A 26,974-nucleotide genomic window follows, 5' to 3' on the forward strand; every position below is an offset into this window, starting at 1 on the left:
ATGATTGGTTGAAAGAAATTGATAAGAAGATTGTTGGAGAGTGGTGTACCGCAGGGCAGCTCTCTAGGTCCTCTACTCTTTTACCAATGACCTGCCACTGGTATTAAACAAAGCATGTGTGTCCATGTGTGCTGATGATTCAATCATATACACCTCAGTAACCACAGCTAATGAAGTCACTGAAACCCTTAACAAAGAGTTGCAGTCTGTTTCGAAATGGGTGGTTTTAGATTTCAGCGGAATCTGGTAATGAATGGTGTGGTTGTTGAACAAGTTGAGGAGACTGTAGATTGTAAACTGTCATGGTCAAAATATATAGATTCAATGGTTATAAAGATGGGGAGAGGTCTGGCTGTAATAAAGAGATGCTCAGATTTTTTGACACCACCCTCAAAAAAGCATGTCGTGCAGGCTCTAGTTTTGTCTTATCTTGATTATTGTCCAGTCATGGGCTGCAAGGGAAGACCTAGTTAAGCTGCAACTGGCCCAGAACAGAGTGGCACGTCTTGATCTTCATTGTAATCAGAGGGCAGTCCTTAACAATTACAAGCATACCAATAATATAATGCCACAACCAATATGCTTGAAAATATGGAGAGTGGTACTCATAACGCTTTATATTCAGGACAAAAAGTTAATTGCTTTGCCACAATTTTTACAGTATTACTTTAGTGCCTTGTTTCAAACAGGATGCATGTTTTGGAATATTTTGACTGTTCAGATGTCCTTCTTTTCACTCTGTTCATTTGGTTAATATTGTGGAGTAACTACAATGTTGTTGATCCATCCTCAGTTTTCTCCTATCATAGCCATTAAACTCTGTAACTGTTTTAAAGTCACCATTGGCCTCATGGTGAAATCCCCGAGTAGTTTCCTTTCTCTCCGGCGACTGAGTATCTTTGTAGTGACTGGGTGTATTGACACACCATCCAAAGTATAATTAATAACTTCACCATACTCAAAGGGATATTCAATGTCTGCTTTTTTAAATATTTTTACCCACAATAGGTGTTCTGCTTTGTGAGGCATTGGAAAACCTCCCTGGTCTTTGTGGTTGAATCTGTGTTTGAAATTCACTGTTCGACTGAGGGACCTTACAGATAATTGTATGTGTAGGGTACAGAGATGAGATAGTCATTCAAAAATCATATTAAACACTATTGTTGCACACAGAGTGAGTCCATGCAACTTATTATGTGACTTGTTAAGCAAACATGTGCTCCTGAACTTATTTAGGCTTGCCATAACAAAAGGGGTTGAATACTTATTCACTTAAGACATTTCAGCTTTTCATTTTTAATTCATTTCTACAAATTTCTAAAAACACAATTCCACTTTGACATTATGTTGTATTGTGTGTAGGACAGTGACCCCCCCCCCCCAAAAAAAATCTCAATTTAATCAATTTAAAATTCAAGCTGTGGCACAACAAAATGTGGAAAAAGTCAAGTGGGTGTGAAAACTTTCTGAAGGTGCTGTAAACAGGGATTAACAAGTAGAGTGAAAACGACAATTTATCATGTATCGGTGCAACGCCAGAACAACAACAACTAGATATGCTAAAGAAAATGTCCCAACAGATAACACGCCCACTGGATAGACCCTTCATGCATCACACGATAATAACAATCAATGAAGTAGAACAAATAATGAAGAGATATTTAAATCGTATCTATCCCAACACATAGTGTACATGAGCACAATAACTTACAGAAGGTACCAGATTTAAGACCTGCAGAATAGTCAGTGAATATTTAGTATGCTTTTCTCTGTGTGCCTGGGAAAACACATGCAGCTCTCGACGTTAAAAATCATTTAATTAGAAGAATTTGACATCATTGAAGTTTCAACCATCTTGGCCTTGTCTCTGCCTGGCCTGTCCTGTCCCCTTTGTAGCCACGATGGTTCAGACAGGCCCTCTAGCCACGATGGTTCAGACAGGCCCTCTGTAGCCACGATGGTTCAGACAGGCCCTCTGTAGCCACGATGGTTCAGACAGGCCCTCTGTAGCTATGATGGTTCAGACAGGCCCTCTAGCCACGATGGTTCAGACAGGCCCTCTGTAGCCACGATGGTTCAGACAGGCCCTCTGTAGCCACGATGGTTCAGACAGGCCCTCTGTAGCTATGATGGTTCAGACAGGCCCTCTGTAGCTATGATGGTTCAGACAGGCCCTCTGTAGCCACGATGGTTCAGACAGGCCCTCTGTAGCCACGATGGTTCAGACAGGCCCTCTGTAGCCACGATGGTTCAGACAGGCCCTCTGTAGCCACGATGGTTCAGACAGGCCCTCTGTAGCTATGAAGGTTCAGACAGGCCCTCTGTAGCCACGATGGTTCAGACAGGCCCTCTGTAGCCACGATGGTTCAGACAGGCCCTCTGTAGCCACGATGGTTCAGACAGGCCCTCTGTAGCTATGATGGTTCAGACAGGCCCTCTGTAGCCACGATGGTTCAGACAGGCCCTCTGTAGCCACGATGGTTCAGACAGGCCCTCTGTAGCTATGATGGTTCAGACAGGCCCTCTGTAGCCACGATGGTTCAGACAGGCCCTCTGTAGCCACGATGGTTCAGACAGGCCCTCTGTAGCCACGATGGTTCAGACAGGCCCTCTGTAGCCACGATGGTTCAGACAGGCCCTCTGTAGCTATGAAGGTTCAGACAGGCCCTCTGTAGCCACGATGGTTCAGACAGGCCCTCTGTAGCCACGATGGTTCAGACAGGCCCTCTGTAGCCACGATGGTTCAGACAGGCCCTCTGTAGCTATGATGGTTCAGACAGGCCCTCTGTAGCCACGATGGTTCAGACAGGCCCTCTGTAGCCACGATGGTTCAGACAGGCCCTCTGTAGCTATGATGGTTCAGACAGGCCCTCTGTAGCCACGATGGTTCAGACAGGCCCTCTGTAGCCACGATGGTTCAGACAGGCCCTCTGTAGCCACGATGGTTCAGACAGGCCCTCTGTAGCCACGATGGTTCAGACAGGCCCTCTGTAGCCACGATGGTTCAGACAGGCCCTCTGTAGCCACGATGGTTCAGACAGGCCCTCTGTGGTACAGACAATCTCTTCTTCATTTCTTCTTCTTGGAGAGAGCGTTGAGCCAGGAGGAAGAGAAGCTGAGACAAGGGGACTCACTGGAAGAAGGAGAGGAGGGGGAGGAGTTGGAGGAGGGACCACCTGCCTGTGGTGTGGGGTTCTCTGACCCAGGCTCAATCTGGACAGAAAGGAGATGGACAGATGCCTTCAAAATGCAAGCTACTACAGATAAGGATGCCTAATCTATTTAGGCCAATAAGATAGTGAAAAGGTCACATAGGCTATTCAAGAGAGCACACCAAGAATGCATTATATGGAGACAGAGAGATGGTTACATGGAATCATTCATGTTGTATTGGAAAAACTTGTCAATAATCAACTGACTGGCTATCTTGATGTCTATAGTATTCTCTCTGGTATACAATCTGGTTTCCGCTCAGGTTATGGATGTGTCACTGCAACCTTAAAGGTCTTCAATGATGTCATCATTGCCCTTGATTCTAAGCAATATTGTGTTGCTATTTTTATTGACTTGGCCAAAGCTTTTGATATGGTAAACCATTCCATTCTTGTGGGCCGGTTCAAGAGTATTGGTGTCTCTGAGGGGTCTTTGGCCTGGTTTGCTAACTACCTCTCTCAAAGAGTGCAGTGTATAAAGTCAGAACATCTGCTGTCTGAGCCACTGCCTGTCACCAAGGGAGTACCCCAAGGCTCGATCCTAGGCCCCATGCTCTTCTGAATTTACATCAACAACATAGCTCAGGCAGTAGGAAGCTCTCTCATCCATTTATATGCAGATGATACAGTCTTATACTCAGCTGGCCCCTCCCTGGATTTTGTGTTAAATGCTCTACAACAAAGCTTTCTTAGTGTCCAACAAGCTTTCTCTACCCTTAACCTTGTTCTGAACACCTCCAAAACAAAGGTCATGTGGTTTGGTAAGATGAATGCCCCTCTTCCCACAGGTGTTATTACTACCTCTGAGGGTTTAGAGTTTGAGGTAGTCGCCTCATACAAGTACTTAGGAGTATGGCTAGACGGTGCGCTGTCTTTCTCTCAGCACATATCAAAGCTGCAGGCTAAAGTTAAATCTAGACTTGGTTTCCTCTGTCGTAATCTCTCCTCTTTCACCCCAGCTTCCAAACTAACCCTGATTCAGATGACCATCCTACCCATGCTAGATTACAGAGACATCATTTATAGATCGGCAGGTAAGGGTGCTCTCGAGCGGCTAGATGTTCTTCACCATTCGGCCATCAGATTTGCCACCAATGCTCCTTATAGGACACATCACTGCACTCTATACTCCTCTGTAAACTGGTCATCTCTGTATATCTGTCGCAAGACCCACTGGTTGATGCTTATTTATAAAACACTCTTAGGCCTCACTCCTCCCTATCTGAGATATCTACTGCAGCCCTCATCCTCCACATACAACACCAGTTCTGCCAGTCACATTCTGTTAAAGGTCCCCAAAGCACACACATCCCTGGGTCGCTCCTCTTTTCAGTTCGCTGCAGCTAGCGACTGGAATGAGCTGCAACAAACACACACTGGACAGTTTAATCACAATCTCTTCATTCAAAGACTCAATCATGGACACTCTTACTGACAGTTGTGGCTGCTTTGCATGATGTATTGTTGTCTCTACCTTCTTGCCCTTTGTGCTGTTGTCTGTGCTCAATAATGTTTGTACCATGTTTTGTGCTGCTGCCATGTTGTGTTGCTACCATGCTGTTGTCATGTTGTGTTGCTACCATGCTGTTGTCATGTTGTGTTGCTACCATGCTGTTGTCATGTGTTGCTACCATGTTGTTGTCATGTTGTGTTGCTACCATGCTGTGTTGTCATGTTGTGTTGCTACCATGCTGTGTTGTCATGTTGTGTTGCTACCATGCTGTGTTGTCATGTTGTGTTTCTACCATGCTGTGTTGTCATGTTGTGTTTCTACCATACTGTGTTGTCATGTTGTGTTGCTACCATGCTGTGTTGTCATGTTGTGTTGCTACCATGCTGTGTTGTCATGTTGTGTTGCTACCATGCTGTTGTCATGTTGTGTTGCTACCATGCTGTGTTGTCATGTTGTGTTGCTACCATGCTGTTGTCATGTTGTGTTGCTACCATGCTGTGTTGTCATGTTGTGTTGCTACCATACTGTGTTGTCATGTTGTGTTGCTACCATGCTGTGTTGTCATGTTGTGTTGCTACCATGCTGTTGTCATGTTGTGTTGCTACCATGCTGTGTTGTCATGCGTTGCTGCCTTGCTATGTTGTTTTCTTAGGTCTCTCTTTATGTAGTGTTGTGTTGTCTCTCTTGTTGTGATGTGTGTTTTGTCCGATATATATATATATATTGTATTTATAAAAAAAATTTAATCCCAGGCCTCCGTCGCCGAGGCCTTTTGCCTTTTGGTAGGCCATCATAGTAAATAAGAATTTGTTCTTAACTGACTTGCCTGGTTAAATAAAGGTTAAATAAAATACATGTGTTTATAACAAAGAAAGTTGATCATGATGTCAAACCTATTTCATGCAGCAAGGAGCGTCATGATTCAATGGACGAGCATAAGTGAATGCTAAAAGATTTAGTGAGAGCACAAGACAGCACCGCAAGTCCTGACCACTTCTGACCACAAGCTTCCAGTTGGGCTGAGATAACAAAAGAGGGTTGGAACTTGGACCATAAGGGACCCATAGTTACGAGATAGCAGCAGCAACTCAACTGTGAAGACATACTAGACCAGAATGCACCATTTTATATACGTTTTATTTTATTTTGTGCGATTGGGTTTTGGGTGGGATTCTTCTCACAAAACAACATTACACGAATACGATCCTCCTTTACATTCCTACCAGCGCCAGCAGCCACCCACCAGACTGACTGCCTGTCATACCACTCTATAGCCACAAGGTGGCAGCATTAGTAGTGCTGTTGGGGGCTAAAATATGTGTCAATGCTCTTCTCCATCCCTCCTCTCTCGTTCCTGTGGTCCCACCGAAAGGGTTAGACCCTAGAAGAGGAAGGAGGTAACAGAGATGGATAACCAAGTGGAGGGAGGGAGTATCATGAAACTTCTCTCTCTCGCTGAAAGACCTGCTGCTTTGCTTTGTGCTGCTTTTTGTTTCCTCAGTCAGATGGTAACCAAGACAACGGAAAAAACAAAAACAAATCTGAGTGTTGCCGTATCTTCAGACAACTTCATCAAAATACATCGGATCGACAAGCCTCGCTGCAGCAAAATAATAATCATCTCAGAAAGACAAACCATGGTTACCATCTGCAGGTAGAAACATCTAGTTCAGATTGCAAGTCAAACAGCCACTAAAAAAAATCAGTTTGCTGACCACACACACACACACACACACACAAAAAACGATGACTCCAAGCCGGGTAAATTGTTAAGGATTATTGCCTGTCAATTTTTTCATCAGTTCCATGCTAAACAGTCAATATTCACAGATAAAACTCCTAGAACGATTGTATTTCTTTCTTTCCCAGAAGAAATACCCATCGCCAACATCCCAGGGACATCCCAGGGACATGATGTGATGGTAGTTATTCATACAGTGTCCTAGAATAGGAGAACTGTTCTAGGATCAGGTGTCCCCCCCCCCCCTCCAGATAATCTTATTCATTATTATCCAAAAGACCAAAACTGATCCTAGGTAAGCACCTCCTAAACTGAATACCCTGCCTAGTCGCCCTCCGTGCTTCACCAGACCAGTACCTTAGTATTATCAACCAGGTTGTAGTGTGAATCCTGCTGCTGTTCTCTGCTATATAAAAGCAAGGCTCTTGATGTGGGCCCACACAGTCTGCAGCATGATCACCAGGGCCAGGATGAAGAAGAAGAGTGTGACAGCCTATAGGGAGAGAGAGAGATGGATGGAGAGATGGAAATTATGAAAGAAAAGGGTAGAAAATGATACACAATTGAGGAAAAGACTGACAATTACAGAAGTGCATTGGGGATGGAAGGACCATTCACAACACGGGGGTCATTCACAACACAGGGGCCATTCACAACACGGGGGGTCATTCACAACACAGGGGCCATTCACAACATGTGGGGGCCATTCACAACACGGGGGGTCATTCACAACACAGGGGCCATTCACAACATGTGGGGGCCATTCACAACACGGGGGGTCATTCACAACACAGGGGCCATTCACAACATGTGGGGGCCGTTCACAACACAGGGGGCCATTCACAACACGGGACCATTCACAACACGGGGCCATTCACAACACGGGGCCATTGCCATCACGGGGGGCCATTCACAACACGGGGGGCCATTCACAACATGGGGCTACTCATCTATAAGTCTATGCTAGGTAAAGCCCCACCTTATCTCAGCTCACTGGTCACCATAGCAACACCCACCCATAGCACGCGCTCCAGCAGGTATATCTCACTGGTCATCCCCAAAGCCAACACTTCCTTTGGCTGCCTTTTTCACAACACGGGGCCATTCACAACACGGGGGCCATTCACAACACGGGGCCATTCACAACACGGGGCCATTCACAGCACGGGGCCATTCACAACGCGGGGCCATTCACAACGCGGGGCCATTCACAACACGGGGCCATTCACAACACGGGGCCATTCACAACACGGGGCCATTCACAACACGGGGCCATTCACAGCACGGGGCCATTCACAACGCGGGGCCATTCACAACACGGGGTCAAAGCTATCAGAAACCCTCCATAAGTAAAACAGGTGACAGAGCAGAGGCAGTGACGGACGAAGAGGAGGAGGAGGATGTGGAGCTGGTGGTTTGTGATTGGTTATCATGGTTGTGTTGGTGTGGAGGTGGGGGCCATACCCCCCTGGTTGCATCTCTCTCCCCCAGCCCAACCAAGGACACAAACCCATGGACGTCCTCCTCCGTGAAGCCTCCCAATACCTGCCTGCTCTGGACAGGGCTGGTACACATCCACAGAGGTCTGGGTTGGGGCAGGACAGGGGGATACTGGGGTAGGGGGATACTGGGGTGGTCGAGCCTGGGGTTGGGGTTGGAGTAGAGGCTGGGGCTGGAGTAGAGGCTGGGGCTGGGGTTGGAGTAGAAGCTGGGGCTGGAGTAGAGGCTGGGGCTGGGGCGGGCTGGAGTAGAGACTGGGGCTGGGGTTGGAGTAGAGGCTGGGGTTGGGGTTGGAGTAGAGGCTGGGGCTGGAGTAGAGGCTGAGGCTGGGGTTGGAGTAGAGGCTGGGGATGGGGTTGGAGTAGAGGCTGGGGCTGGAGTAGAGGCTGGGGCTGGGGTTGGAGTAGAGGCTGGGGCTGGAGTAGAGGCTGGGGTTGGAGTAGAGGCTAAAGCTGGGGTTGGAGTAGAGGCTGGGGATGGGGTTGGAGTAGAGCCTGGGGTTGGGGTTGGAGTAGAGGCTGGGGTTGGGGTTGGAGTAGAGGCTGGGGCTGGGGTTGGAGTAGAGGCTGGGCTGGAGTAGAGGCTGAGCCTGGGGTTGGAGTAGAGGCTGGGGTTGGAGTAGAGGCTGGGGATGGGGTTGGAGTAGAGGCTGGGGCTGGAGTAGAGGCTGGGGCTGGGGTTGGAGTAGAGGCTGGGGCTGGAGTAGAGGCTGGGGTTGGAGTAGAGGCTGGGGTTGGAGTAGAGGCTAAAGCTGGGGTTGGAGTAGAGGCTGGGGATGGGGTTGGAGTAGAGGCTGGGGTTGGAGTAGAGGCTAAAGCTGGGGTTGGAGTAGAGGCTGGGGATGGGGTTGGAGTAGAGGCTGGGGTTGGAGTAGAGGCTGAGGCTGGGGTTGGAGTAGAGTCTGGGGGTGGGGTTGGAGTTGAGGCTGGAGCTGGGCCTGGAGTTCCCTAGCTAGCAGGAAGATGCTCCTTCTCCCAGCCCCAGGTACTTCAAGTGCCTCTCGGGACCAACCCTCTTTAGGGCTAACCACTGTCCAGCCATGGTTGTACCAGCTGGGGTAGAGTCTAGTGTCTTCACTGGCCTCAGCCTGCTGGTCCTGGAGCACCAGAACACCTCCTGCATCATGTTCCTCCTGCCACAGCTCTGGCTTTGAATCTGGTCCTGAGTGGTTCTTGTGTACGGTCTCCTATTCCCTATATAGCGCACTACAACTAAGAACCCGTCTCTGACCAAAAGTAGTGCACAAATAATGTAATAGGCCTGGGTGCCATTTGGGACACAGATGGGACATTTAAAACAAGACAGTGTATTGTCTGTCTGGACACCCTGACTCTTTACTCTGTTCTCTTTCTCAAAGAGAGAAACGGTTAGGGCAACAATAAAATGAAATCCTTTGTTCTCACTTTTCTGTCAATTAAGAAATCACTAAGTATTATTAATATTCTCATAACATGTCTGAAATTAATTCATGTATGTAACATAAGATGTAGCAATTACATAATTTTTCTTCCAATTGGTGAGGAAATGCATGTCATGTATAGCGTACTATACCTGTTGTGTATTTAAGCCCCCTTGGTCACAGAACTCCTCTTTCAGCATGTCTGCATCACACCCCTCTGCTTGATCCCTGACCTGCTCTGTCAGCTCTGCTGGGTCCTTCAGTCCCCAACACTCTCCCACTGTCTTCAGCTCCAACACAGGCTCTGCATCCAGGACCTGACTGGATGCCGACTCTGGTTCTAGAACTCCCAGCGGCTCTAGAACTGTCCCATGTTCTGGAAATGCTACTGGTTCTAGAACAGTCCCATGTTCTGGAAATGCTACTGGTTCTAGAACAGTCCCATGTTCTGGAAATGCTACTGGTTCTAGAACTGTCCCATGTTCTGGAAATGCTACTGGTTCTAGAACTGCCACATGTTCTGGAACTAGCTGTCGCTTTGTCACTGGCACCTGCTCTGGTTCTGTCCGTAGGTCTTCCACCAGCACCGGCACCGGCTGTGGTACTGATTCTGGCTCTAGTTCTTGCACCAGTACTGGCAGTGCCACTGGTTCATGAACTGTTGCTGGTTCCAGAACGGTCTCCGGTTTTAGGTCCAGAACTGGTTCACATTCTGGTTCCGGCTCTGGTTCTGCCTCAGGAACCTCCTCTCCCTCCTCCTCCACTACAATGAACAGAGACAATAAAACAGGTTAGGTGTGTCTTCTCTACTGCTGATGTGGAATATCCACACAGGTCATCAGTAGAACACATTGATGGCCAATGGGGCTCTGGCTAAAAGATAGTGGTGCTCTATATAGGGTCTAAGATAGTTCAGACGCAGCCACGGTACCTTTGATGAAGTCCAACTTGTACAGAGCCCTCTTCTCTGCGTTGAAGTTGACCCTGTAGTGGTCCATGTTCTCATAACCAGGCTCCAGGGTCTCCACGATGCAGGTACTGGATGCCTCATTCACCCTGACAAGGAGAGGGTGATATAGATGAGGCAGCACAGACACAGAGAGAAGGATAGAGAGAGAAGGATAGACAGAATGTGGGACAGACAGAGAGAGTTTGAATGAGACAGAAACAAAATAGAAAGACTATAAAGCATTTATCAGTAGAATGGCCTAAACCGTTCCAAACTTCTAACAAATCGTACTTCTTATTAGTTACCTCTTATTAGTTATTTATTACTAGTTATTTATTATTAGTTACTTCTTATTAGTTATTTCTTATTAGTTACTTATTATTAGTTACTTATTATTAGTTACCTGTTATTAGTTACTTATTATCAGTATCAGATTAAAAATAAGAGGGCACTCACTTTACAATCAAGTCTTTTGCCATCTGAGAAAAAGGGAAAAAAGGCAAAATGATTAAAAGCAATTGACGTAAAAGATAGATAATAACAATTCCAGTATGAAATATGTTTTCCTATCAAAGTCTTTCAATATTGTGTTGTATTGTATTGCATCCATCAACATTGAGTGAATATACATCGTCAGTCACAGGCTTCATTAGGAAATGTGTTTGATGATGTTGTACCCACAATAACAATCTGGACGTACCCCAGCCAAAAACCCTGGACGAACGGAGATATCCGTACCATACTGAGAACATTCAATGTCAGCAGAATGAACCCCGATGACTCGGTGACGCACGGCGCGTACAGGGCAAGCAGGTACGAGGTCCGCAAATCCATTAGGGACTCAAAAAGACAATACAGACTCAAACTTGAATTGATGTTCGACAATTTAGACTCACGACGGATGTGGCAAGGACTACAGACTATCACAGAATACATAGGCAAATCCAGCGGTGGGGTTCCTACTGAAGCCTCCGTGTCCCAGACGAGCAAAAAACATTCTATGCTCACTTTGAGGTAGACAATACCGAGCCATCCAGGAAGACTCATCACTGCTCTGGACGAACAGATGCTTTCATTCTCCGAGGCTGACGTGAGGAAAACTCTCAAAAGAGTGTAGACTCACAAAACCACCAGCACAGATGGAATCCCTGGCCGCGTCCTCAGGGTGTGTGCTGACCAACTGGAGGGCATCTTCTCGGACATGTTTAACCTGTCCTTGTCCCAGGCTGTAGTCCCCACCTACTTCAAGGAGACCACCATCGTCCCAGTGCCCAAGAAAAACAAAGGTGACATGCCCAAATGGCTAAATCGCCCCGTCGTGCTCAAGCTGGTCATCATGAAGTGCTTCGAGCGTCTGGTCATGTCCCCACATACCGGGCACGCTGGACCCACTCCAACAGATCCACGGAAGATGTTATTTCCATCGCTACTCACACGGACGTAACACATCTGAACAAGAGGAACACCTATGTGAAAATGCTGTTCATTGACTACAGTTCAGCATTGAACACTATTATTTCCTCCAAACTCAACACCGAGCTCAGAGCCCTGGGTCTGGACACTACCTTCTGCAACTGGATCATGGACTTCCTAACGGGCAGACCACAGGTTGTGAGGATTGGGAACAACACTTCCTTTACACCTGCCTCGTTATTGTTATTTTACTGTGTTACTTGTATTTTATTTTTTTAACTTTTAGTTTATTTAGTAAACTCTATTTCTTGAACTGCATTGTTGGTTAAGGGCTTGTAAGTAAGCATTTCACGATAAGGTCTACACATTTTGTAGTCAGCGCATGTGACAAATACAATTGGATTTGATTCGATTTGACACACACACACACACACACACACACACACACACACCTGCTGCTACTAGACACTTATTATTGAATGATAAATACTCCACAATTTAAATACATTTCCCCCAATTTCCCTTTTCCTAAAACAAGTGTAAATATTTTGCTCTATAAATTGGGCTCTATAAATCCTGTATTATACTGATGCTAAAAAGTTTATTCTACTGAGACATTTACTTATTGTTCCTGTTCTTATCTTGAATTATTTATTATTGTTGTTGCATTGTTCTAGAAGGAACCTACAAGTAAGCATTTCATTGGACGATGTATACCATGTGTATCCTGTAGATACTACTAATAAAACTTGAAACTATCGTATTGTACTGTGTCGTGTCGTCCCGTCCCATATCATAATGTATGGTATCGTACTGTATTGTATGGTATAGTACTGTATTGTATGGTATCGTACTGTATTGTATGGTATCGTACTGTATTGTATGGTATCGTATTGTATGGTATCATAATGTATTGTATTGTAATGTATGGTATCGTACTGTATTGTATGGTATCATACTGTATTGTATGGTATCGTACTGTACTGTATGGTATCGTACTGTATTGTATCATAATGTATTGTATTGTAATGTATGGTGTCATACTGTATTGTATTGTATGGTATTGTACTGTATTGTATGGTATCGTACTCTATTGAATGGTATCGTACTCTATTGTATTGTATGGTATCGTACTGTATTGTATGGTATCGTACTGTATTGTATGGTATCGTATTGTATGGTATCGTACTGTATTGTATCGTACTGTATTGTATGGTATCGTACTGTATTGTATGGTATCGTACTGTATTGTATGGTATCGTATTGTATGGTATTGTACTGTATTGTATGGTATTGTACTGTATTGTATGGTATCGTACTGTATTGTATGGTATCGTATTGTATGGTATCGTACTGTATTGTATGGTATTGTACTGTATTGTATTGTATGGTATCGTACTGTATTGTATGGTATCGTACTGTATTGTATGGTATTGTACTCTATTGTATGGTATCGTACTGTACTGTATTGTATGGTATCGTACTGTATTGTATGGTATCGTACTGTATTGTATGGTATCGTACTGTATTGTATGGTATCGTACTGTATTGTATGGTATCGTACTGTATGGTATCGTACTGTATTGTATGGTATGGTATCGTACTGTATTGTATGGTATCGTACTGTATTGTATGGTATTGTATTGTATTGTATGGTATCGTATTGTATTGTATGGTATCGTACTGTATTGTATTGTATGGTATCGTACTGTATTGTATGGTATCGTACTGTATTGTATGGTATCGTATTGTATGGTATCATAATGTATTGTATTGTAATGTATGGTATCGTACTGTATTGTATGGTATCGTACTGTATTGTATGGTATTGTATTGTATTGTATGGTATCATACTGTATTGTATGGTATCGTACTGTACTGTATGGTATCGTACTGTATTGTATCATATTGTATTGTAATGTATGGTGTCATACTGTATTGTATTGTATGGTATCGTACTGTATTGTATGGTATCGTACTCTATTGTATTGTATGGTATCGTATTGTATTGTATGGTATCGTACTGTATTGTATGGTATCGTACTGTATTGTATGGTATCGTACTGTATTGTATGGTATCGTACTGTATTGTATTGTATGGTATCGTACTGTATTGTAAGGTATCATACTGTATTTTATTGTAAGGTATCATACTGTATTGTATGGCATTGTATTAAATTGTATGGTATCGTACTGTATTGTATGGTATCGTACTGTATTGTATGGTATCGTACTGTATTGTATGGTATCGTATTGTATGGCATCATACTGTATTGTATCGTACTGTATTGTATTTTACGGTATTGTACTGTATTGTATGGTATCATACTGTATTGTATTGTACGGCATCGTACTGTACTGTATTGTACGGCATCGTACTGTATTGTATTATACGGTATCGTACTGTACTGTATTGTACGGTATCATACTGTATTGTATTGTACGGCATCGTACTGTACTGTATTGTACGGTATCGTATTGTATGGTATAGTACTGTATTGTATTGTACGGTATAGTATTGTATTGTATGGTATCGTACTGTATTGTATTGTACGGTATAGCACTGTATTGTACGGTATAGTATTGTATTGTACGGTATCGTACTGTATTGTATTGTACGGTATAGTACTGTATTGTACGGTATCGTACTGTATTGTATTGTACGATATAGTATTGTATTGTACGGTATAGTACTGTATTGTATTGTACGATATAGTATTGTATTGTACGGTATAGTACTGTATTGTACGGCATCATACCTTCATGAAGGCAGCCATCTCAGGTTCCTCCATGGTGGTCGTAGCAGTCTCTACCAGTTTGGTGTTGGTCTCTACGCTCTCTCTGTAGGATCGCACCAGCGAACGTGCGTGGCCCGTCTTCTCCTCCTGCTCGTACGTGACTCGCTGCTTCATGATCCTCTGTCGCTCCTCCAGGATGGCGAGCAAACGGTTAAACTTCTCACACACTGTCTGCTTCTGGGTCTTACAGTTGTCCTGTAGAAACACAGACATGCTGTCAAACTTTTCAGACGTCCTGACGACTTTAGGGGATCATTTTTGGGACGTTCCGGGATGTCGTAAGGACAAGTTTTGTCAGCGGAGTATTACTGATCAAAACCAAGCAGCACTCAACACTTTATACATGACAATACACCAAAGTAGAAAAGACACAAAAGACACTAATATCAACATTCTTTTATAACTGAACAACTGGAAAAGTATAACTCATAGAGGGGGCTCCCGAGTGGCACAGCGGTCTAAGGCACTGCATCTCAGTGCTAGAGGCGTCACTACAGACTCTGGTTTGATTGCAGACTGTATCACAACCGGCCGTGATTGGGAGTCGCATAGGGCGGCGCACAATTGGCCCAGCGTTGTCCGGGTTTAGGGTTTGGCCGTGATAGGCTGTCATTGTAAATAATTATTGTTCTTAACTGACTTGTCCAGTTAAATAAAAGGTTAAATAAAATAAAGAAAAATATTGTATTAGTTAGAGACTGAGTAGAAACAAAACTTCGGCTCACTGTTGATTTGAATCTTGATCTTATAACTAAACAACACCAAGCAACACTCAACACTTTATAGGTGTAAAAAGTCCCTGACAACACACCAGAAAAGATACAACACAAACAGCGCTAACCTCAACATTCTTGCAGGTCACTTCCAACTCACTGATGAAGGCTTGGACCTGGCCGTTCAATGCCACCAAGGAGCTAACCCCCTCACTCAGCTCAGCCTGTTGAGAGGAAGGAGAGGTTACACGGAGGAATTACCGTAGCCACTGTAAGCCACGTGTTACTGGTGAGTCAGGATCATTTCACTTTCTATTCTACATATCTTATGATATCATCATACATCTAAAGTGTAATAGTTTCACAGAAGTAAAACCTGTAACTGGCGGATGAGTCAGGCAACTTTCTTTCCTAGTCGAATATGATCCAGGATGTTACAGCACAAATGAACCAACGATTCCCAAGGCCCATCTCTACACCCAGGTATCATCCCACAGAACTTGTCCAATAAGATTTATTTATTTTTTGTTGCTACGGTGTACCCTAATGAACACTACCCAGGTGAAAGTTGCTGTCTGTGATGTCATCAATGTGCGACCCGTGCCTGGTCTCACTCACTCACCTTCTGCTGCTGGTAGACCTGTGTTAGCGGTGCCACCTGGCAGGTGTTGTGGGCACCGAACACCTTGCAGAGGGAACAGGTGGGAACCTGGCAGGTGATGCAGTAAATGTTGACCTTCTCACCGTCGTGCTCCTCACAGGTGGGCTGGCCCGCAGGCTTTGACGACTGGGATCTAGAGCTAGGAGGATTGTGGTTAGGAGATGAGGAGGAATGTCAGTCAGGATTAGGAAGCCAAAGTGAAAACTAAAATGCTGTCTAGACGTAATTTGTTGATATTCCTTTGGCATCCTTATTTTGAAACCTTCAGGAGAGCGACCCACATTCCACTCCCTCACCTGGTGGACTCCTATTTGTAGACGTCACTAATATAGTCCACCAAGATGAGGGTTGACCTGGCCACCCCTGTCTAATCCCATCCCCTCCCTTACCAAAGCTCTTTACATTAAAGACCTCTGTCCTCACCTGGTGGACTCCTGTTTGTAGACGTCAATAATATTCTCTACCAGCAGGTTGCGCTGCAGCCCGTAGACACCGTGACGGTCCAACACAACTTCCTGACTGCAGGACGGACAGCGGAACCTCCCTCCAGACCGCACCTGGAACAGAGAGGGCTACACACCTTACTCAGCATGCTGTCAAAAACACCCGCACACACACACACACTCAGCGATGCAGGAAGTAAACAGCTGTATCAGGTAGACTTCCTCCTGTTGCTCGTGGTAACGTCATATTGCTGAGTCTCAGTTTAAATATAGAACATTATATATTTACACTGAATGTATAACACATTAAATTACATGCGCTGAATACAACAGGTGTAGACCTGACAGTAATCCTTACTTACAAGCCCTTAACCAACAATGCAGTTTTAAGAAAATCCCCCAAAAAGTAAGAGACATTTCATGGCGACAGACATGAGTGCTACAGGTTGGTAGTAATTTAGGCAGGTTACCTTAGTGTTCTTGGGCACAGGGACTATGGTGGTCTGCTTGAAACATGTTGGTACTACAGACTCAGACAGAGAGAGGTTGAAAATGTCAGTGAAGACACTTGCCAGTTGGTCAGTGCATGCTCGGAGAATACGTCCTGGTAATCCGTCTGGCCCAGCGGCCTTGTGAATGTTGACCTGTTTAAAGGTCTTATTCACATCGGCTGCGGAGAGCGTGATCGCAGTCATCCGGAACAGCTGATGCTCCCATGCATGTTTCAGTGTTATTTGCCTCAAAGCGAGCATAGAAGTTATTTAGCTCGTCTGGTGGGCTCGTGTCACTAGGCAGCTCTCGGCTGTGCTTCCCTTGGTAGTCTGTAATAGTTTGCAAGCCCTGCCACATAAGACGAGCGTCGGAGCCGGTGTAGCACGATTCGATCTTAGTCCTGTATTGATGCTTTGCCTGTTTGATGATTCGTCGGAGGGCATAGCGAGATTTCTTATAAGCTTCCGGGTTAGAGTCCCGCTCCTTGAAATTGGCAGCTCTACCCTTTAGCTCAGTGTGAATGTTGCCTGTAATCCATGGCTTCTGGTTGGGGTATGTACGTACATTCACTTTGGGGACGACGTCCTCAATGCACTTATTGATAAAGCCAGTGACCGATGTGGTGTATTCCTCAATGCCATCGGAAGAATCCCAGAACATATTCCAGTTGGTGCTAGCAAAACAGTCCTGTAGTTTAGCATTTGCTTCATCTGACCACTTTTTTATAGACCGAGTCACTGGTACTTCCTGCTTTAATTTTTGCTTGTAAGCAGGAATCTGGAGGATAGAGTTATGGTCAGATTTGCCAAATGGAGGGCAGGGGAGAGCTTTGTACGCGTCTCTGTGTGTGGAGTAAAGGTGGTCTAGAATTTTTTTCCCTCTGGTTGCACATTTAACATGCTGATAGAATTGAGGTAAAACTAATTTAAGTTTCCCTGCATTAAAGTCCCCAGCCACCTGGATGAGCGTTTCCTGTTTGCTTATGGCGGAATATAGCTCACTGAGTGTGGTTTTAGTGCCAGTCTCGGTCTGTGGTGGTATGTAGACAACTACAAAAATACAGACGAAAACTCTCTTGGTAGATAGTGTAGTCTACAGCTTATCGTGAGATACTCTACCTCAGGCAAGCAAAACCCTGAGACTTCCTTAGATATCGTACACCAGCTATTGTTTACAAATATGTATAGGCCAACGCCCCGTGTCTTACCTGAGGCTGCTGTTCAATAACCCCCCATCTGTATAACCCGCCATCTGTATGTTCTTAACGTCATCATTAAGCCACGACTTGGTGAAACATAAGATATTACAGTTTTTAATGTCCCGTTAGTAGTATATACGTTCTTTCAGTTGGTCCCATTTATTTTCCAGCGATTGAATGTTAGCTAGCAGAACGGAAGGCAAGGGCAGATTAGCCACTCGTTGCCTGATCCTCACAAGGCACCCTGATCTCTTTGCATGAAACCTAAGTTTCCTTTTCTAGCGAATCACTGGGATCTGGGCCTGGTCGGTTGTCCGTAGTATATCCCTCGCATCCGACTCATTGAAGAAGAACTTCTCGTCCAGTTTGAGGTGAGTAATCCCAGTTCTGATGTCCAGAAGCTCTTTTCGGTCATAAGAGACTGTAGCAGCAACATTATGTACAAAACAAGTTACGAACAACGCGGAAAAAACAAACAAAATAGCATGGTTGGTTAACCGGCAGCCCTACCCTCCGGCGCCATCTTAAGAACACCTTCCTAATACTGAGTTGCTTAAAAATCCTTCTTTAACTTGTCTCCTCCCCTTCATCTACACTCTTTGCAGTGAATTTAACAAGTGACATCAATAAGGGTGTCTTTGTGAGACGCCGTGTGGGTGAACGGATGATCTCCGCATGTATATTTCCCACCGTAAAGCATGGAGGAGGAGGTGTTATGGTGTGGGGGTGATTTGCTGGTGACACTGTTTGTGATTTATTTAGAATTCAAGGCACACTTAACCAGCATGGCTACTACAGCATTCTGCAGCGATACGCCATCACATCTGGTTTGGGCTTATTGGGACTATCATTTGTTTTTCAACAGGACAATGACCCCAAACACACCTCCAGGCTATGTAAGGGCTATTTGACCAAGAAGGAGAGTGATGAAGTGCTGCATCAGATGACCTGGCCTCCATAATCCCCCGACCTCAACCAAATTGAGATGGTTTGGGATGAGTCGGACAGCAGAGTAGCCAACAAGTGCTAAGCATATGTGGGAACTCCTTCAAGACTGTTGGAAAAGCATTTCAGGCAAGTGGTGGCTATTTGAAGAATCTCAATTATAAAATATATTTTGATTTGTTTAACACCTTTTTTGGTTACTACATGATTCCATGTGTTATTTCATAGTTTTGATGTCTTCACTATTATTCTACAATGTAGAAAATAGTAAAAATAAAGAAAAACCCCTTGAATGAGTTGGTGTTCTAAAACTGTAGACTGGTAGTGTATATAATGTATACACATTTTCTATACATAGCATTTTAATTTTATTTTACCTTAATTTAACTAGGCAAGTCAGTTAAGAACAAATTCTTATTTACAATGACGGCCTAGAAACAGTGTGTTAACTGCCTTGTTCAGAACGACAGATTTGTAACTTGTCAGCTCGGAGATTCGAACTTGCAACCTTTCGGTTACTAGTCCAAGGCTCTAACCACTAGGCTACCCTGCCGCCCCATGACGTCCATGCCGTCGGATTGCTGCACATATCAGAACATTGCTTTATGATAGTAACGTGACTCCAGAGACCTTTCCAGGTGTTTGTGAGAGCAGTGACTGGAATAAGGACGACCTGAAACTTGCCCACTGTGCCCAGAAAACATCAACTGATCTTCCCTCTGAGTAATTGGCTAAGTATTCAGGGAAATAGTCTCTCCTCTCTGTAAACAACTCTCAGCTGTTCTGAAACAGCTGTTCTGAGCTCAGTTGGGTATTTTCATGCAAGTATCAAACATTTGAAGCTACAGATCATCATCCAGAATAATCTAATGACCAACCCTCTGTTGATCAACTGGGAGATAGAGTGATTTAGTGGCAGTTGCTGAGGACAGACTCCTTAATCGATTAAATTTAGTAGTTTACAGACAGAAACACACTCAGTGATCCCGCTTCAGTTTTTTTTCCCCATAGCAGACCAGAGGAGATGGACAGATCAGAGACAGAGTGAAAGACAGATAGAGGTCCTAGAATAGTCCTCTAGTCCTCAGCTGCTTCTGGGTATAACGGAAGTTCACTCCTCTCAGTTCTCCTCTCTTTCATAACGGACCAGCTGGGTTTGAAGAGGAGCAGCAAACGATTGTGCCTGGAAACAGGGTTGGGGAGTAACTGTCTGGAACCAGGGTTGGGGAGTAACTGTCTGTAACCAGGGTTGGGGAGTAGCTGTCTGGAACCAGGGTTGGGGAGTAACTGTCTGGAACCAGGGTTGGGGAGTAACTGTCTGTAACCAGGATTGGGGAGTAGCTGTCTGGAACCAGGGTTGGGGAGTAACTGTCTGGAACCAGGGTTGGGGAGTAACTGTCTGGAACCAGGGTTGGGGAGTAGCTGTCTGGAACCAGGGTTGGGGAGTAACTGTCTGGAACCAGGGTTGGGGAGTAACTGTCTGGAACCAGGGTTGGAGAGTAACTGTCTGGAACCAGGGTTGGGGAGTAACTGTCTGGAACCAGGGTTGGGAAGTAGCTGTCTGGAACCAGGGTTGGGGAGTAACTGTCTGTAACCAGGGTTGGGGAGTAACTGTCTGGAACCAGGGTTGGGGAGTAACTGTCTGTAACCAGGGTTGGGGAGTAACTGTCTGTAACCAGGGTTGGGGAGTAACTGTCTGGAACCAGGGTTGGGGAGTAACTGTCTGGAACCAGGGTTGGAGAGTAACTGTCTGGAACCAGGGTTGGGGAGTAACTGTCTGTAACCAGGGTTGAGGAGTAACTGTCTGGAACCAGGGAGTAACTGTCTGGAACCAGGGAGTAACTGTCTGGAACCAGGGAGTAACTGTCTGGAACCAGGGTTGGGGAGTAACTGTCTGGAACCAGGGAGTAACTGTCTGTAACCAGGGTTGGGGAGTAACTGTCTGTAACCAGGGTTGGAGAGTAACTGTCTGGAACCAGGGTTGGGGAGTAACTGTCTGGAACCAGGGTTGGGGAGTAACTGTCTGTAACCAGGGTTGGGGAGTAACTGTCTGGAACCAGGGAGTAACTGTCTGTAACCAGGGTTGGGGACTAACTGTCAGTAACCAGGGTTGGGGAGTAACTGTCTGGAACCAGGGTTGGGGAGTAACTGTCTGGAACCAGGGTTGGGGAGTAACTGTCTGGAACCAGGGTTGGGAAGTAGCTGTCTGGAACCAGGGTTGGGGAGTAACTGTCTGTAACCAGGGTTGGGGAGTAACTGTCTGGAACCAGGGTTGGGGAGTAACTGTCTGGAACCAGGGTTGGGGAGTAACTGTCTGTAACCAGGGTTAAGGAGTAACTGTCTGGAACCAGGGTTGGAGAGTAACTGTCTGGAACCAGGGTTGGAGAGTAACTGTCTGTAACCAGGTTGGGGAGTAACTGTCTGGAACCAGGGTTGGAGAGTAACTGTCTGGAACCAGGGTTGGGAAGTAACTGTCTGGAACCAGGGTTGGAGAGTAACTGTCTGGATCCAGGGTTGGGGAGTAGCTGTCTGTAACCAGGGTTGGAGAGTAACTGTCTGGAACCAGGGAGTAACTGTCTGTTACCAGGGTTGGAGAGTAACTGTCTGGAACCAGGGAGTAACTGTCTGTAACCAGGGTTGGGGAGTAACTGTCTGGAACCAGGGTTGGGGAGTAACTGTCTGGAACGAGGTTGGGGAGTAGCTGTCTGGAACCAGGTTGGGGAGTAGCTGTCTGGAACCAGGGTTGGGGAGTAACTGTCTGGAACCAGGGTTGGGGAGTAACTGTCAGTAACCAGGGTTGGGGAGTAACTGTCTGGAACCAGGGTTGGGGAGTAACTGTCTGGAACCAGGGTTGGAGAGTAACTGTCTGGAACCAGGGTTGGGGAGTAACTGTCTGGAACCAGGGTTGGGGAGTAACTGTCTGGAACCAGGGTTGGGGAGTAACTGTCTGGAACCAGGGTTGGGGAGTAACTGTCTGGAACCAGGTTGGGGAGTAGCTGTCTGGAACCAGGTTGGGGAGTAACTGTCTGTAACCAGGGTTGGGGAGTAACTGTCTGGAACCAGGGTTGGGGAGTAACTGTCTGGAACCAGGTTGGGGAGTAGCTGTCTGGAACCAGGTTGGGGAGTAGCTGTCTGGAACCAGGGTTGGGGAGTAACTGTCTGTAACCAGGGTTGGGGAGTAACTGTCTGGAACCAGGTTTGTGAGTAGCTGTCTGTAACCAGGGTTGTTTGTGTCGCTAGTGGGGCTTGGTTGAGAGGTTTTGACAGTTGAAAGCTGTGTTCCATTGGAGGGTTCGTCCTGCCAAATAACCTTCACGTAAAAGCACAAACATAGAGACGGTGGTAGTCGCTGATTACGCTCACGATCTGATAGAGGCTTCACCTTGACTAACAATTCCTCTTTTGTCCATCTCTATGGCCTGAGTCTGGGCCTAACTAACTAAACAACAGCAGTTGAAGTAGGCCTTGGCCTCCGTTATGAAGATAGTCTCAGATGTCTTCACCATGGCTCAAATTAGCAGTTCATAATCCGTACACCTGTTACGGATCTGTACTGCAGCAAAGTGTGCGAGTGTGTGTACAGAGGTTAAACATCCCTCTCTAACCCCTGTTTGATGAAATCCTGATAGGCATACTTTGTGTATCTGTGTGGATAAGAGAGTCGGAGGGAGACTGAAAATTCTGAGGAAGACTGAAGAGTCTGGTGGAGGCTGAAGGGTCTGATGGAGACTGAAGGGTGTGATGGAGACTGAAGGGTGTGATGGAGGCTGAAGGGTCTGATGGAGGCTGAAGGGTCTGATGGACGTTGAAGGGTGTGATGGAGGCTGAAGGGTGTGATGGAGGCTGAAGGGTGTGATGGAGGCTGAAGGGTGTGATGGAGGCTGAAGGGTGTGATGGACGTTGAAGGGTGTGATGGATGTTGAAGGGTCTGAGGTAGACTGAAGGGTCTGAGGGAGACTGAAGGGTGTGATGGAGGCTGAAGGGTGTGATGGAGGCTGAAGGGTGTGATGGAGGCTGAAGGGTGTGATGGAGGCTGAAGGGTGTGATGGACGTTGAAGGGTGTGATGGATGTTGAAGGGTCTGAGGTAGACTGAAGGGTCTGAGGGAGACTGAAGGGTGTGATGGAGGCTGTGATGGAGGCTGAATGGTGTGACGGAGACTGAAGGGTCTGTGGGAGACTGAAGGGTGTGATGGACGTTGAAGGGTGTGATGGAGGCTGAAGGTTGTGATGGAGGCTGAAGGTTGTGATGGAGGCTGAAGGTTGTGATGGAGGCTGAAGGTTGTGATGGAGGCTGAAGGGTGTGATGGAGGCTGAAGGGTGTGATGGAGGCTGTGATGGAGGCTGAATGGTGTGACGGAGGCTGAAGGGTGTGATGGAGGCTGAAGGGTGTGATGGAGGCTGAAGGTTGTGATGGAGGCTGAAGAGTGTGATGGAGGCTGAAGGTTGTGATGGAGGCTGAAGGGTGTGATGGAGGCTGAAGGGTGTGATGGAGGCTGAAGGGTGTGATGGAGGCTGAAGGGTGTGATGGAGGCTGAAGGGTGTGATGGAGGTTGAGGGTGTGATGGAGGTTGAAGGGTGTGATGGAGGTTGAGGGTGTGATGGAGGTTGAGGGGGTGAGAAGGGTGTGATGCCGGTGAGATTCAGACTAGCAACATACAACTATACATCTAAGTGAGAATACAAGCAAGAAGTATATGGTTTCAGTCAACAATGCAGTTTGCCAATACAGCCAGATGTGCTTTTATGAACTGAAGCTGGAGTTGAGTATCTCATAATGAATTGAAGCTGGATTTGAGTATCTCATAATGAATTGAAGCTGGATTTGAGTATCTCGTAATGAATTGAAGCTGGATTTGAGTATCTCATAATGAATTGAAGCTGGAGTTGATTATCTCATAATGAATTGAAGCTGGAGTTGATTATCTCATAATGAATTGAAGCTGGAGTTGAGTATCTCATAATGAATTGAAGCTGGAGTTGATTATCTCATAATGAATTGAAGCTGGAGTTGAGTATCTCATAATGAATTGAAGCTGGAGTTGAGTATCTCATAATGAATTTAAGCTCTCACCGGCGCTCAGAGATATGAGGATGTCAACTACAGTAATCATGTTAACACACTTATTCATAGACTGACTCGTCTCTCAATTACATAGCTACAGGATCTATTTTGACTGCTTTCAGATCCTCTGAGCTCACAGTGAAAGGGCACAGTTTTAGACACACTGAGACTTGAACGCAGTACACGCTTAACAATACATGCTGATTTTCCTTTTCCTGTTTTAAAATGTTTTGCTACGGTGTGTTATAATGAATACGACCGACTCTGGCGTTCGCTCCTACCTGGTAGAGGTCGTTGGCACACTTCCTGCAGAGGTTGTGTTGGCATGGCAGGATGACCACTGGTTTGGTGAATACTTCCAGACAGATAGGGCAGATGAGCTGTCTCTGTAGGGTCCCCAGACCTGCCTGCTCCCTGTCCCCGGAGTAGGAGCCCTGCTCCAGGGGGACAGACATGGTGGACGGCCTGTCTGACTGAGATCCAAAACACAAGACAAATATCGGACTGACTGACTAACTCGTCGACTCAGGCCAGACAGTCAGGTCTCTGACCAGTACCCTTCTCTCTGTCTCTGTTCTTCCTCTATCGGACAGCAGGGATCACACCGCCAACACACTGACTGTGGAATATGTCCAGTTGTGATTCTTCGACAGCGCCTCTTGAAACTCTGTCAAGAACTTCTCTCTGTCTTCTTTCTTTCTACTTGTCTACTCTTCCTCTTCTTCCACCATCCCTGCTTTCTCAGTCATAACAGTCCACCCTTCCTCTGTCCAGGCCTTCTCCCTAGGTACATGTTAGTTGGTCTGCCAACCGTCCACGGCGAGGACTGTGTGTGTGTTTATTCCTGAACTATCCACTCCACTGGGATAGATAGATCTCGAGGATGTAGCGATGGAAGGGTGAGTGTGTTTTTCAGGGGGGGTTGGGAGTGTTGTGTTACTGGAAAAGACCCCCCCAGTGGGCAGCCCCCTAATGTATTCAGGCCATATCGGTCTGGGGGTGTGTGTGTGTCTCAGGCCATATCAGTCTCTGTGTGTGTGTGTGTATGTTTGTGTGTGTGTGTGTGTCTCAGGCCATATCGGTCTCTGTGTGTGTGTGTGTCAGGCCATATCAGTCTCTGTGTGTGTGGTGTGTGTGTGTGTGTGTGTGTGTGTGTGTGTGTGTGTGTGTGTGTGTCTCAGGCCATATCGGTCTGTGTGTGTGTGTGTGTGTGTGTGTGTCAGGCCATATCGGTCTGCGTGTGTGTGTGTGTGTGTCAGGCCATATCAGGTGCTGGGTGGTATGCAGGCTGAAGCAGGTCATGCCAGTGATCTTTCTACAGTTACCTCCTCTGCCTTGCTATCAGTCACGTTTACACAGACCCAGCAGGGTAGTGAACAGTAGTCCAGTATCAGTCACGTTTACACAGACCCAGCAGGGTAGTAGGAGACAGTAGTCCAGTATCAGTCATGTTTACACAGACCCAGCAGGGTAGTAGGGAGACAGTAGTCCAGTATCAGTCATGTTTACACAGACCCAGCAGGGTAGTAGGAGACAGTAGTCCAGTATCAGTCATGTTTACACAGACCCAGCCAGAGGTAGTAGGAGACAGTAGTCCAGTATCAGTCATGTTTACACAGACCCAGCAGGGTAGTAGGAGACAGTAGTCCAGTATCAGTCATGTTTACACAGACCCAGCAGGGTAGTAGAGAGACAGTAGTCCAGTATCAGTCATGTTTACACAGACCCAGCAGGGTAGTAGGAGACAGTAGTCCAGTATCAGTCATGTTTACACAGACCCAGCAGGGTAGTAGGAGACAGTAGTCCAGTATCAGTCATGTTTACACAGACCCAGCAGGGTAGTAGAGAGACAGTAGTCCAGTATCAGTCATGTTTACACAGACCCAGCAGGGTAGTAGGAGACAGTAGTCCAGTATCAGTCATGTTTACACAGACCCAGCAGGGTAGTAGGAGACAGTAGTCCAGTATCAGTCATGTTTACACAGACCCAGCAGGGTAGTAGGAGACAGTAGTCCAGTATCAGTCATGTTTACACAGACCCAGCAGGGTAGTAGGAGAGCAGTAGTCCAGTATCAGTCATGTTTACACAGACCCAGCAGGGTAGTAGGAGACAGTAGTCCAGTATCAGTCATGTTTACACAGACCCAGCAGGGTAGTAGGAGACAGTAGTCCAGTATCAGTCATGTTTACACAGACCCAGCAGGGTAGTAGGAGACAGTAGTCCAGTATCAGTCATGTTTACACAGACCCAGCAGGGTAGTAGGAGACAGTAGTCCAGTATCAGTCATGTTTACACAGACCCAGCAGGGTAGTAGGAGACAGTAGTCCAGTATCAGTCATGTTTACACAGACCCAGCAGGGTAGTAGGAGACAGTAGTCCAGTATCAGTCATGTTTACACAGACCCAGCAGGGTAGTAGGAGACAGTAGTCCAGTATCAGTCATGTTTACACAGACCCAGCAGGGTAGTAGGAGACAGTAGTCCAGTATCAGTCATGTTTACACAGACCCAGCAGGGTAGTAGGAGACAGTAGTCCAGTATCAGTCATGTTTACACAGACCCAGCAGGGTAGTAGGAGACAGTAGTCCAGTATCAGTCATGTTTACACAGACCCAGCAGGGTAGTAGGAGACAGTAGTCCAGTATCAGTCATGTTTACACAGACCCAGCAGGGTAGTAGGAGACAGTAGTCCAGTATCAGTCATGTTTACACAGACCCAGCAGCAGGGTACTGTCTAAATTTCTATATCATATTGGTGTGTTTTGTGAGGCAATTAACGCTTTTCCCAGGCGTCCAAATTATCCATTGAGATTGTATATTCTGTGCAGGGCAACGGCATTAACAACAGCCTGGACTGCAACCAACATCCTAGTGTGTTGTTGGTGTGGACTTTAACCAACATCCTAGTGTTTTGTTGGTGTGGACTTTAACCAAACTGAAGACGACAATCCATAGACATATTATTTTTTAGAAATGAGTCAAACGAGACATGTC

The 26,974-nt window shown here is 46.0% G+C and overlaps 1 protein-coding gene across 2 annotated transcripts; it reads right to left on the reverse strand.

The window, feature by feature from the left end:
- Window positions 1-1,280: 1,280 nt before the first annotated feature.
- On the reverse strand, window positions 1,281-25,058 carry trim101 (tripartite motif containing 101). 2 transcript variants are annotated; one of them, XM_045696497.2, is made up of 10 exons: window positions 24,262-25,058; window positions 16,263-16,396; window positions 15,801-15,978; window positions 15,307-15,402; window positions 14,427-14,660; window positions 10,711-10,733; window positions 10,237-10,361; window positions 9,458-10,068; window positions 6,764-6,899; window positions 1,281-3,213 (listed from the first exon to the last, which is right to left on the reverse strand). In XM_045696497.2, exons 1-9 carry the CDS (start codon window positions 24,433-24,435, stop codon window positions 6,813-6,815), a joined length of 1,662 nt encoding a protein of 553 aa, XP_045552453.1. In that variant the 5' UTR covers window positions 24,436-25,058; the 3' UTR covers window positions 1,281-3,213; window positions 6,764-6,812. The 2 variants fall into 2 exon arrangements, with proteins under 2 accessions (XP_045552453.1, XP_045552451.1); XM_045696495.2 differs by having other exon boundaries at window positions 16,263-16,411; window positions 24,262-25,048.
- Window positions 25,059-26,974: the final 1,916 nt, after the last annotated feature.

Source organism: Salmo salar, chromosome 15, assembly GCF_965601325.2.
Source record: "Salmo salar chromosome 15, fSalSal1, whole genome shotgun sequence".
Classification (NCBI taxonomy): Eukaryota; Metazoa; Chordata; class Actinopteri; order Salmoniformes; family Salmonidae; genus Salmo; species Salmo salar.